General features: G+C 39.3%; 1 protein-coding gene across 2 annotated transcripts in view; it reads left to right on the forward strand.

Moving 5' to 3' along the window:
* The first annotated feature begins 581 nt into the window (after positions 1-581).
* The window catches only part of LOC146491686 (activin receptor type-2A), a 76,922-nt gene continuing 64,061 nt past the window's right edge, over positions 582-13,442 (forward strand). The window contains exon 1 of one of the 2 annotated variants that reach the window (XM_085150508.1): positions 582-1,562. In XM_085150508.1, coding sequence (XP_085006634.1) covers positions 1,508-1,562 — 55 coding nt within the window. In that variant the 5' untranslated portion in view covers positions 582-1,507. The remainder of the gene's footprint in view (positions 1,563-13,442) is intronic. The other variant, XM_085150509.1, reaches the window with a different exon arrangement.

The raw sequence follows: 13,442 nt of genomic DNA on the forward strand, positions 1-13,442 counted from the left end.
CAGAGTCAAAATCTGCCAACTCAAAGACGTGGAGCTACCCTCCGTGGCAACTCCTTGTGAATAAGGGAGCAGGCAAACTTAGCTCCTTGACAGAAAACAGAACAAAGCCAACATCCAAAGAAGAGCTTTGAATGGTTTTCATAAAGCCTGGAAAACTATTCCCGAAAACTACTTCAAGAAATGACAAGAAAGCTGCCTAAGAGAGTTCAAACTGTATTGAAACACAAAAATACATCTTAAGTCAAATCATTTTGAAACATTTTGAGAACTCTGTTAATTTAGGATATTTTTTTTTTTAGATTTTATAAATAATAATGGAAACAGTCACTTAGTACTCAGGATTTAAATAAATGTTCGTACCAAAGCCTCTTTTTACAGAATTTATAAAATTCCTTTAAAAACATCTAAACATCTATCTAAAAAAGGATAGGTTTTCTCCTTCGGTTGCGTAGTTTTATTTTTTATTTCAGTAAACTAAAATTTCTCTATACAACCGTTTTAGTTCGTTTACAAGCGTAAACGCTGTGGTTTTTATTTTGAAAACCCTCACTGGAAGCTCGTTGTATGAGCTGGGTAAGCCTAACAGGGTGCCAGTGACGCCATCTTGAAATCGTCCCGAGCAGAGGAGGCGAGGAGGAGACGGACTTGGGAAAATCAGCTCGTCCTAAACTCTACAGCTACGTGGATTAACGGCAGCTTCAGCGGCTAGTGCTATCATATGATAGTCTTTCCGCTTGTTCGTTCGAATCTTTTGGACCGGGAACGGTTGTTTGGCCCACTTTGGAGAGGGCTGTCGCAGCGGGAGGGGGGAAAGGCAGTCTGGTAATCGGTTGTTTCCCTGCTGGAGCGGACGGAGCCGTGGTTGTGGCCGGGCAGCCCCGCCGGACGAAGCCTAAAACCTCTGCACGGAATATAACACCTAAGATAAAGCTTTTTAATTCTTTTTTGCAAATAGCGGGAGAGTGGAAATGCTCCCTTTCGACGCAGTTTGGACATTTTGAGAGCTATGCGACGGAGCTCACCGAGGAGAAGTTTGATTGGAGAGCGGAGTGCGTTTGATTTGCAGTCCGATGGATGTTAGCCCTGCCCGGCTGTGGCTCGGGTCTGTGCACCGTTTATCTGAAAAATAGCACCACCGGGCACAGGTGAACAATGCTGCTGCTGCAGACCTGGCAAGTACACGATAACCCCGGCTCCAGTGCCATCAGTTCACCCTGCATTGCTTGTGTATAAACCTGGAAATACCAGCGACCATCCCCTCCTCCTCCTCCTCTTCTTCATCATCCTCCCGTCTTCTTTTTTTGGACTAGTGAGGCTTGCATTACCTGGGATGTTTTGGATGTAGACTCGATCTTGACTTTTTCTAAAAAAGATGCAATATTTCCAGAGACAACAAGACATTTAATTTGACTCAATCGTTTTGAGATTTTTTTGAAATTTTTTCTGGAGCTTTTTGTGCTTTTGTAAAATTCTCTTTCTAGTCAAGAGGATCCGATTCGGATGGAAAATGGGAGACGCCACCAAATTGGCCTTCGCCGTTTTCCTCATCTCCTGCTCTTCAGGTGGGTGTGGAGGTGGGGGGCTATGTATGTTGCGTACGGTCAGCCGTGCAGTGCATAGCTTACTGTTATGTGTAAGGAGTGTAACCTCTTTTAGGCCATCATTGGCGTGCATGCAAACTGCAGGTGAGCCCCAAGATTGAGGGGGGGTCAGAGGGCCCTTGAGTGGCTTCTTGTGGGACACAAGGGTACAAATTGGAGTTTTTATGAAGTTAATGAGGGAGCAGCCAGGGATTTGGGTTGATGGAGTGCAAATAAAAGGTAATCAGTCACGATTTTTTTAAGGGGGGGGGGGGATTTGATGTTTAATCGCGTTGGCCAAACTGGATGCATTCTTTCTACATCTACATGCTAAAAGACATTTTCAGCACTCTGTGTTGGTAGACGACCATTATATGTAGTTATTTCCCCGGGGTGGATGTTTAATGAATGTCAGTGTAGTGATGATAAAGGAAAGAGAGGTCATCTCGGGAGTGCAGGGCATGCTGTTTATGTGGGCGACTGGGAGAAATGCTTCACACTTTACTTTTTTACTTGCCGGAGTATTCTGAGAGCAATTGTTCTTTAGGAAGAGAAGTTGATCACCTTGAAGTGTGTCATTTTAAATCTACTCTTTGGGTTTGGTTTGATAGTACAAAATCCATTGAATTTGGTTTAAAAAATAGAATTAGAATAATATAGTTTGCAACAAAAATAAAAGAGGAGACAGGCAAGCAATTATATAACGTAATAGATGATTAAAGGGTAAAAGACGGAAAAATCACATGACTAAAAGTAAGGTTACAAAAATGTGTTTTTATAGGAAGTCACAGATTTTACGAGCCTTATCTGCTCAGGCAGGTTTTAGTAAGCCAAGGGCTCCTGATGGGAGAAGCACCTCCACTTCCTCAGGTGGGGCTCTTTCTAACAATGTGAAGTAGGTTATATAAGGGGTCAGAATTTCTGCTACTTGGCTTTAAGCATGAGTAGGAAAATCTAAAATGTACTGGGAGTCAGAGGATTGGGATGATATGATTCCGTCTGTACCAGTAAGAAGCTTCGCTGCTGCGTTTTGAACTGTTTGGAGGTGAGAGAGTGGTGTTTCATTTGCAGTAATTTAGCCTGGACAAAGCACAAGAATGAACCTTTTTCCAGCTAATATTTTGTTTAATTTTAATAGTAGATGTTATTTGGAAGAAGCAGGAAAGGGTAACTTTTCTAGTTCAAAGGTTAGAGCTGAGTACGTTTCTGACTGCTGGCTTTAGGGTCCTAGGACACCTTCAGAGTGGTTTGTGTGATTTTTAGATCAGGGAAGAGCATGATGTATGATTTAATTTATTTATTTGATGCATTTAATTAAAGAGAAGTGTGTGTTTTAGGGATTTATGGTATCTATTTAAAATCTATTTGTTCTAGGGACAGCATATAAATAGGAAATATAACAGGACCCAAAATCGAACCTTGTGGTATGCCACAGATAATGCTCAATTCAAATGCTAAGAGGGGTCACAAAACTCCAGCTCTACGATTGTTTTGATCCATCTCCAACATTTATCTTTTGCCTGGACACCTTCTCCTCTTAATTTTGCAAGCAATTAAACCTCAATACTGGTGGAAATATACACATAAATATCTAGTCCTAAACCCCTCTAGCTGGGGATTCAAATATTTAAAAAGCATGAACAGGTCTGTTTGCTTTTACTCCCAATGCTGTTGGCTTCTGGCTTCATATCATTACTCTGACATGGACTTTATTTTAAAAAAACAAACAAAAACAAACAAAACAACTTTTAGTATGTTAAAAAAAATTTTTTAGCGCTGCTGTCTGTCATAGTTATTATAGAAGGACACTGTTTTTAATTTGAGTAATTTGTGTAAACATAAGTAGGATGGATGTGGTCAAAGGTAGTAAAGTATCTAATTTATGCTTAATAGACTGTCACTATCATTATAAACCTTCAAAAATGACTATTTTGATAGTAAATGTTTGCAACCCCTGAAGTAACCAAGTGATCAAGTAAATCTAGAGTGAACAAGATTTTATAACTTTGTATAACTTGGCCTGGAGGAAGCATATAAATAGAAAATGAGATGGTACCTAAAATTGAACCTTGTGGTTTACCACAGGTAATGTGAGCTGTAGACGATGAGTTAGTTTGACCAGAATCGGTTTATTCTAAAAGAATAGAGGAAAATCATACAAGCAAACACTTATGGTTTAGCACAATCCAGTCTCAAATGCTCCTGTCGGATCTAAAAAGAACTAAAATCATGATCTACCCTGTGGTGTGCAATGATTTTTGACTTGTAAAAGCAAAATATTGAGTAGAAACCACTCTTTCTAAAGCTATAAACTGCACTGTAAGTCTTCATTGAACCACTTCCACCTCCCAAAATGAGCTAATATAGCCTCATATAAACCCTGTGACACTTCTATGACCATGTGAAGTGTAAATACTTGTGGGGAAATTGACACAAGTGTCATAGTAGTTGAGGTTTTGGTGTTGCTAACAAAATAGCACTGCAGTGAGTTTAACTTCCATATGCAGTTGTGTCACTCGATGTGGTTTGATTGTGGTGTGAGCCTGATGTAACTGGAGCTGACAAAAGAAAACAAAAATTAGGCCCAGAGGCAGAATTTCTTTTCCTGTTGGCTTACAGGATAAACAGAAAATGTTCTAACTTTACTGTTTGTGCGTGTTTGTGCAGCTCCACCGAACCGGTTTTCTCTACAGTTGCTGCCGGCTTACCAAATACTCAGTGTACCTGTGTGAAAGCTGCCCCAATTAACACCTAAGAGAAGTGTAAAATAAACCCTCGTTGCAGCAGAATTGTACTTTCACAGAAATCCCCCCCCCCCACCCCCTGGGGTGTCTTTTGGGTAGAAATTAAAAGGTTTCTCAAATATGGTAATAGTCGGGGTTGGTTGGAGTTATAAGCCAGGTGCTGCAGGTGATTATTCCACTCACTTATTACTGTCTGAAGTGGGGAAATGAACTAGGTGGAATAATAATCCTCAGTGAAATCGGAGTTGAATTGGCACAGCTCAAGAAAAACCTCTGATAAAGGCAGGGCACTTGGCCTAGAGTGGCTTTTATTTGATGAACATGCCAAAAGAAATGAACAGAGAGAGGTCTCTGTAGCTTTTCAGTGATGTTCAATATGCACCATTAACCAGCTTCAATTCACTGTGGGATGAAACTGAGAGAAGCAGCTTAAATATTTATCAGAAACTTATTTGGCAGTAGGGGAAACAATCAACTAGTCTGCTCACATAGCCTCTGAAGACAGCCACCATTATTTCAGGACTTCAAGTGTGGACATCCCGTTCTGCCTGCGGGCCATTTAAAAACCCAAATCAACGTCTGACGACAAGGGATGGTTTTGATGTTGCAGTTTTGGGAAATATAATTTCTGGACTCAGCCGAGGCATGTTTGATAAGTAGAGGTCCAAACTGTAGCTGCTTGGTTATGGCAAACAGTCAAAATCCCCATTGTTTAGCTCCATGATGCAGTGGTTAATACACTGGCCTCACACGCAGAAGATTCTTTGTTCAAAACCAGGTGGAGTCACAAATCCTAGTGAGTCTGTAAAAATCGGTGCTGAATCACGTATGCTGTGTGAATTAGAGAGCAGCCGGAAGAAAGTTCCACTTGGGTGTTGTTAAAAAAAATAGATTTATTAAACCTCAACCCAACCACAGTCTGAGTGGGAGTAAACCTGGACTTTTAGTGAAAGCAAAAGTTTGATATCAAGCATCTGTAATATAAAATGACATTTTGTTTAATTACATTTTAAAGAAAAGCTTCTTGATTGTGGTAAAAAATCCCAATCAGTGGTAAGATTGTCATTATTTAACAGTGGGGGTTTTTCCAGAGACATTGGAAAAATAGGACAATCATTAAACTTAAAAAAAAAAAAAGTTGCCTTTTTTATTTAAACTCAAACTTTAATTAGAATTTAAAAGAAAAGAAATTAATGTGAACTTGACAAAAGCAAAATTGGCAAAAGCGATGTGCTGAAAGGCAGAACGAGCTTTAATGCAAAACAGAATGTGGCCAAATAATTGTTTTTATCTCGATCAGACAGTTTTTTTTTAATAATCGTTGAAAGCCAGAATTGTGTTGAAATCGATGAATTGCACAGCCCCAGTAGAAATGTAAGAGAACAGCAAATGGGAAAACCAGTTTTGGAAAATGTGAAAGCTGCAAAGAAATAGAGAAGGGCATACATTTTGCCCTCCAAATTTATTTCAGTATAACAGCCTTCTAACTAACAAAGATGTGGCATGCTACCCCAGATTAAGCAGATAAAAGATAAACTGTTAAATGACAGATTGATTTTTTTTTTAATCTCTTAGTTAAATACTATAGAAATTTGTGGTTTTACTGCAATGTCACAGTAAGAACGAGACTTTATCTGTGGATATCTTATTCTTGAAGGACTGAGTCCAGGTAATGAGCTGCAGATGCTAGGGCTGGGCTATATCATACCGTTCACGGTAATACCGGTGTAATTTTGGGCAACGATAGGACAATGACATATCATGATAGAATAGGGGTAAAACGCGCATGCGCAGTGCATATGTTTACATACGCACATGGCGGCGACGCAGAATGAGAAGAGCGAAAGCGAATCGTTAAATGAAACGGATGAACCAGAACTGGTTTGTAAAAATGCTGCAGCTTCAGTGGTGTGGAACTGGTTTAGCTTTCGTCCGTCAGATAAACAACAAAGCACTATTTTTGGTAGAGCATGCTAGCAGGCCGCCGTTATTACAGTGTTGTTTGGAAAATACGGCACACTTAAAATCAATCCTTTTTTTTTCTGAAAATCAACAGTGCCCCTTATAATCCCGTGTGCCTTATGTATGAATTCTGGTTGTGTTTACTGACCTCGAAACGATTTTATGTCGTACACTCGCTCGAAAATCTGTCAAATGTTTCAGTACGACTTTGCTAAGCTACGAAGCCGCACCGCTTGATGGATTGTCGGAGCATTACAGCTATATCGTAGGCGGAGCCTCGCGGAGTGATACGTACTGTGCTTCAACATAATATTACCATATTGTGTGTGTATAACCTCTTTTTAAGTTTTGTGGATATTATACATGGTTATGCTGAGGCTATGTCGGCCAATTTCCACTGGAAATGCCTTTTGGTTAAACTGTCAGCAAGGAGTTTGCATTTGCACTGTTACATTTTTATATAACTTTAATGCACATAACAAACAGCTGCTTGTTTAAGTGAAAATACATTGATGGGGTTTTTGTACTAATAAAGTTGTGGAGTTGTAAAGTATTTTGTCTCGTGTCAATTATATCGTCAGTTATATCGTTATCACAAATTTTCAAATGTATATCATGATAAATATTTTTGGTCATATCGCCCTGCTCTAGTAGATGCTTTTTCTTTCTTTCTTTCTTTCTTTCTTTTTTTTTTTTTTTACACATTTATTTATTAAAGTTTAAGCTGCTGTCAGGTTTCTTTGATTTACTACATCAGCTTTTCTGCCCTGTGTAGAAAAACCTGAGATGTAATGGTGAAATTTCACTTATTTGCCAAAAGACTTCTCAGGGATTAAATGTGTGTTTAAACTTCTTTACACTTGAAAGGAAGGAGAACAACATGCAACTATGCTATATGTTGTTATGCAATAGTTTTACTGGTCCAACCCACTGACAATAAACACTGAGCTGTATGTAAAAATGCTGCTGTAAAGAAGAACTGAGGCATGACTAAAACAGGGTTTTTTGGGGGATTTTTATATTTAATGCTTTGATGCTTTTATTTTGTAAGGGACCTCAGCAGCTGCTAAGTGTTTCACTGCCAGAGTTGCCTGAAAAGAGTTGATGGGACTTCTTTTTGTTGAACTTAAAGGGCACATTCTGGTAACGCGGCACCACCAACAGCAGCATTATCAGATGAACCTTGAACCTTTGGTCATCTGATGGTCTTCAGGTGACCTCTGCCTCAGATCGCATGTGAGCTTGAACTGCAGGCTTGTAAATATTTACAGTGCTGCAACAGCACATCCAGATCCGGTGAGGCTTACTCTGAACTCTTTAAGTTCAAAGGTGGGGATTTGATTTTTTTTTTAAATTTTTAATTGTTTGGGTTTTTTTGGGGGGGGGGGTGGTGATGTTCCGGGAAAGTACAAACACATGAATCAAATGATCAAACGATTGTGGTGTGGCCTTCCTAATGCAATCAATTATGCATACTAACAGTAAAACCTACCCTACCCTGTGAATGTCCCTTTATTTCTGCCGAAGCTGAAGCAACAAGAAGCTTCCCTTTTCCTCTCTATTTGTCAGACCTGATGTGACTGTAACTCAGCGAATCAGTCTAGAGCTGCAGAGGTCAAACCCTGTTATTACAGCCATGTTTCTTCAGTAATTTGGAGCAAATGGGTGTTTAGATTTCTCCACCACAGAGGCCAAGAGACGGACAAGTCGTGTCCCGTGCACTGCCTGTACATTTGGCCCCCTGTTTTGTACACTGCAGCAGTTTCACACAGACATTGATCCTCTTGCACACCAGTGTAAGGTTACATCAGTATGGCGAGGATGAAGCAGCTCTGGGTTGTTGTTGTTTTTTTTTATTTCCTGTTTCTTTTCTCTTTTCTTTTTTAAAAATCCTCAGCAGCAGCACAACAGAGCCGATGATTCAGTTTCAGCTCTGCTGCACATCAACTTAAATCTCAGTTGATGACCAGTCCGGGGTCTCTGTGTCCTGCTACCATTAAGCTGGAGCTGACTAACATTCACCAGTTGCACTTGAACAGGTCAGGTGGTTCTGCCACCAGATTTGCAGTTACACTCTAAATAGCATTTGTTTGTTTTATTTCTTTTTAGTTGACCCAAACATATGTCCTTGCTGTGAAGGATTCGAAAAGATAGACGCCCTTTCCTCAGCTCTGCAAGTAATAATAATTATATAATAATGAATGAGAAATCATAAGCATTCGAGATTTACCTGGCAGATTTATTTTTTTGTTGCTCTCTCAGACTTTATGAAGGTAATAGTATCTAACCTCACTACGCTGACATCTTGATGTCTGGTTGGTAGTTGGTAGCCCCGGCATCGTCTCTTACTAGGTATCAGTATCTGTATTTATTCATTGTTTTAATAAGCTCCAATAAATATATTAATTTAAAAAAATGCACAAACTGGGACTTTTCCATTGTACTGTGCAATTTCAGACCTATAAATCATTAGGATTGAATTGTAGCAAAGTTTTATTTTATTTTGAAACTTCATACCAAGTTTATATGATTTGATCTAAACATATAGAGACTTATTGGTCTACTTGATTACTAATAGTAGGAACTGGCCTTGAAAAAGCCATGTCAGTTGATCCCTCTTTTGCTGTTTAATCCTTGCTGCCAACCAGGTGGCTGCCAGGCTGAGATAAAAAAACAGTGGAAAATAGCTGCCTGATCTGTTGGATGTTTCTTTTTAACAACTTAATGACTATTTGAATATCCCAAAATCATGACCATAGCTTGTTTTATCATCACAGTGATGCTCTCTGTGAGGCCTTTAAACCTTTAGACCTTTATAATTCACTCAGTTAAACACAATTCAACTCATTTGGCGTTCCTTTCCAGGCACAGTTAATCATTAGATGTCGTGTGAAGTGTTAAATGTTAAACTGAAGACTCCAAAAAAACACTTTAGGTAGGAGGGGGTAAAAATCCAATCATGGAAAGTAAAGACTAACGGTCCCAGTAGCAGACTGAAACCATGAAATGTTTACTCGTGCTCACTGAGCTGATTATTTACTCTGTAACCGGTTAAAAATCAGTGAAGTGCACTGAATCAATAGTTAAGCCAAAGAGTGGAAAGTGAGAATGATAGTGTAGCTTTCATTGTGGTTTGACTGAAGACGCTCCTGTGTTGTGCTGAAAGCTTAACAAAGCTACAAACTAATTTAATGAAAAACTTAATTTTCCATTTGATTTAAACCTCTTGCATGTGACTAAACCCCCCTGTATCTTTGCACTGCAGTGCTTTGGCTGCTTCCCCGAGTGGTCTGAGGCCAGCCATCAGCTCTGTCCCATTTTTTCCCTCTTCCTATCTATTTCTAATATGTTCTCTTGCATTATGCATTAGGCTTCGAAAGCACAGGTGTATTTGTTAAGGCCAGATGTAGCCTCTATTTCCCATTGGGCCCAACTAACCGGACAACCTCCTTACAAGGCCGTGTATCATTCTGTGCTTTAACAAAAAAAAAAACGCTGCACTAGCTCGTGTTCACCGAGGTAAAATGTTGACCCAAGACAGCATGTTGCCAAACACGGCTGGGGAAATTATGACCCTCGACCAGTTGGTTAAATTTAGCCTGTATCCAGGTGTTTCATGCTTCTGTACACACTGGATTGTGGGTGGCGTATGCAGTCTGGTAATTGCATTTCTGAAGTGGACGGAGTGAAACTTACTTAAGCATGCATTGTCAGTGAGGAAATTGCAATGAGTCAGTCGTGTTCATCACCACATATGGTTAAAATAATATGTTAAAAATGTTAAACTGTCAAATGGCAGCTGCTCACACACTGAACCAACAGTGTTAACAACATGTATAACCTGAGTATTACTTTGGTTTTAGTGTACATGAGAGGCCCACATTGAAAGGATGACATTTTTGTGAGGAGTTGATAGACTTTATTTCAAAAGTGAGAGTGAGTCAGTCAGTAAGTGGTCATTTCTCATTGAGCAGGGTCACTGTTGTGAAAGGGCATGTTTTATCGTAACTAGTCAATGGAAGAGGGGGGGGGCAAGAAGCAGAGCTCCCGGTGAAACATCAACCAGGATTTCCTGCCTGTTAACCCTGGAGATTATTCACTATTGTTCACTGAGCTAAGATAAATTCTTTATTTATGGTCAAAGTTGGGAAATTCTTTTATGTTGGCAAAAACTAAATTAAAACCCAACTTTTAACAAGTTAAATTATGTTGAATTATGTTATGTTACCTTTAAGAATAAATATGATAAAGCAGACTTGTTCAATAAGGTTAAAAAAATTCCTAAAATCAAGTCGTGGTTGTGGAATAAGGAAAAACATAATGCCTCCACTTTATGATTTCTCTTAAACTCCGATCAGTGAAAGTTATCGCTGTTATTATCATGAGGCCGACATTAAATAAAGTAAATAACAAGTGAAAGAAAAAAAAAACAGTGCAGATTATCTTTGCAAAGTTCACTTGTTCTCTGGTTATTTATATGTTGGCAAAGTCTGCACGGTCATTAAACTCCAATGAACTTAAATCAACATCAAACTTGATTATATTTGTGAGCAGCGAACGCCACAAGAAAAATAACTAGTTTGAAATCTTACAAGGACGTTTTAAGAGATTTCAAAAGCCTCCCTAAAACCGACTCACCACATGAATGACTGTCTAAACTTTGACTCCAATTAAATATCATCAAAACAGCATGATTACTATCAAGGGGATTTTCTTTCTCCTGCTGCAGGAATTTGTTCCAACCTGCTCCCTCTGTTGTCGGACTGAGTATTGCCACACAGAGCTGTGCAGTCAGTGTTTAAAGTAGTATGCAAATGATTTCCTCTAATGTACTGTTCTCACCCTGGAGTAGTAAATACTCAATACTGAAAACAGTTCTTCTAGTGTTTGTAGAAAGAGACTGAGACAACCTCCATATCATTTCTTGCAAATATCTACCATTTTATACCCTACCTGATGTATCGTAGGAGACAGGTGGGGAGAAGAGGCCGCCGGGTAACTGAAAGGTCGCATGTTCAGCAACTGCTGCAGGCTTTCATCCTGTCAGCGACAAAAATGCAGCCCAGTTTGAGGTCAAATGGGCCAATCCATTGAAACCATAATACCCTAAACCCCACAATCTTTTAAGAGGAAAGAAGTACTTTGTGAAAAGTGATCTAGCACCACTACTTATTTATTTATTTATTTTAAATATGCTGAAACTGTGAGTGTTGATTTTCCTCACTCACCACAAAATTTGCCAGACAACAGTTATAATTTGTAGAGGAAACTTTTCGGAAAACCGTTGAAGAACAGTCTGAGGTTTCTTTAAAAAACAGCTGCATTTTCAGTGATCTGTTGTAGTTTTTGCACATTTATTTAAGCTTGAAGTAAATGTAGTGGAGCGTTTTGTTTAAGTGCCCACCCTTACTTGTACATTACAATTCATAGCTTGCAGTGAAAAAACAGAAATGCTACACATGAGTTTTTGTAACTAAACAATAAAGTCTTTATGATTCAAAAATCTCAGCATAACATATTTCCCCAGTAGACCTTTATTTGGCCACAGAAAAGTCTGTTTGATTACTTCGTATGCTGCTAGCTTAATATACAAGAACCTTACTATAATGCACAAAATAAAACTTCTGCACAATCAGGAGTTGATGCCGAAAGTTCTTATCTATATCAGATATTTGGATGTCATCAGGTTGCTTAGCAACCAGCTAGCACGAATGATAAATGATAAAAGCAACTGCTTTTATCGTTCAGGTAAATTCAGCACTTTTCTTACACCTTAACTTCTTGACAAAAAATGTCTCATTTATGTCCAAAACAGTTGAATTATACAAGAAATTATGATGTTTTTATGTTGCATAGCAGCCACCTGGAAACAGGCTAAAATCACCTTATTTTTAGCATATGAACAGGACCTAGCACCTCTATATTTTCCTAAATGTTATTAAATGTATCTCTCAATATTAGCTATTTCTGGATAAATCGGTATTGGCAATTGTTATGTTATGGTCAATGAATGAAAATTTTAAAAGTGAAGAAGATGTAGGAGAAAGTTGAGTGTTGACGTTGCAACCAGAGGGCAATCTGCAACTCTTCTATTCATAATAACCTGCTGATCCAGGCTGAGTGGAGATGACTAATCCACAACTTGCTGTGACAATTAAAAAGATTTTTTTTAAACTGCGTTTACCTGCAAGAATAAAGGTATTTTCCAACATATCTAATTTTTATAACAATTTATTGGTCCTAAAAATCCTATTGCAGTCAAGTTACAGTAATTAATGACTTAAAACACTGGGGGCAGGTGCTGGCCCCCATTCTTTATGTTTGCCACATCTTATTTACAGTCACGGAGGATGAGAGCTAAAAGCTTATAATGCAAATCCAAACTGAGTGACCTGTAGAATGGGAAACCAGCAAATTAAATTGACTCGAATTAAAACAAATGAAAGGCAGATGGAAGTTCAGGATTGACGCATCACCTTTAGTGTGGATATTTCATGATATGGGAGTCTCTGAATCCAGCTATCCTTAAATAGCGTCTCAGTCTAGACCACTTGATGTGCCGGTACCCCAGAGATCGGTCCAGAACAGTCTTTTACTGTAATTAATGCATCCTGCAGATGTTGCTTTATGTGCTTGGGAGAGTTTCAGTCTAGACAGGCTGGCTGCTCAGACGGAGAGGCCCGGCTTTGATCCTTGATTTAAAAACTGCGAGCTGTACATTCATCATGCTCTTGTTTCAGGCTCTCTCAAGGGTCCTCGCCTGCTTTACACTTAACACAACCTCCTTCCTCCTCTTCCTCCTCCACCACCTCTTCGGCCGCCTCTTGCCAAGATTCCTCACTGTCGTGAAGGTCGCTCTAACTTCTTATCACCACAAAACCACCAAAGGGTAACGGTGACCCGGGGACTCGGTTGGCCCTGGTTGAACGCTGCTCAGTTGTAATAATGCGAGCTTGTCATCCTGCCTTTATTGCTGCTGTCACTTTGCATCTTGTAAAACTCAAAAGCCATTTAAGCTGCGCGGAGCTGCAGAAGCAGGACCATGACGTCTAAGTCGACCTAGTAACAGTCGTTTTATGTTTTAATTGGGTCTAATGGTCTTTCGTTATTTGTGTCTGGTTTTAGGTGGTTGTTTGTGAAAGCAGCACACGTCACC

The sequence above is a fragment of the Neolamprologus multifasciatus genome, chromosome 23 (genome assembly GCF_963576455.1).
Source record: "Neolamprologus multifasciatus chromosome 23, fNeoMul1.2, whole genome shotgun sequence".
In the NCBI taxonomy this organism is placed as follows: domain Eukaryota; kingdom Metazoa; phylum Chordata; class Actinopteri; order Cichliformes; family Cichlidae; genus Neolamprologus; species Neolamprologus multifasciatus.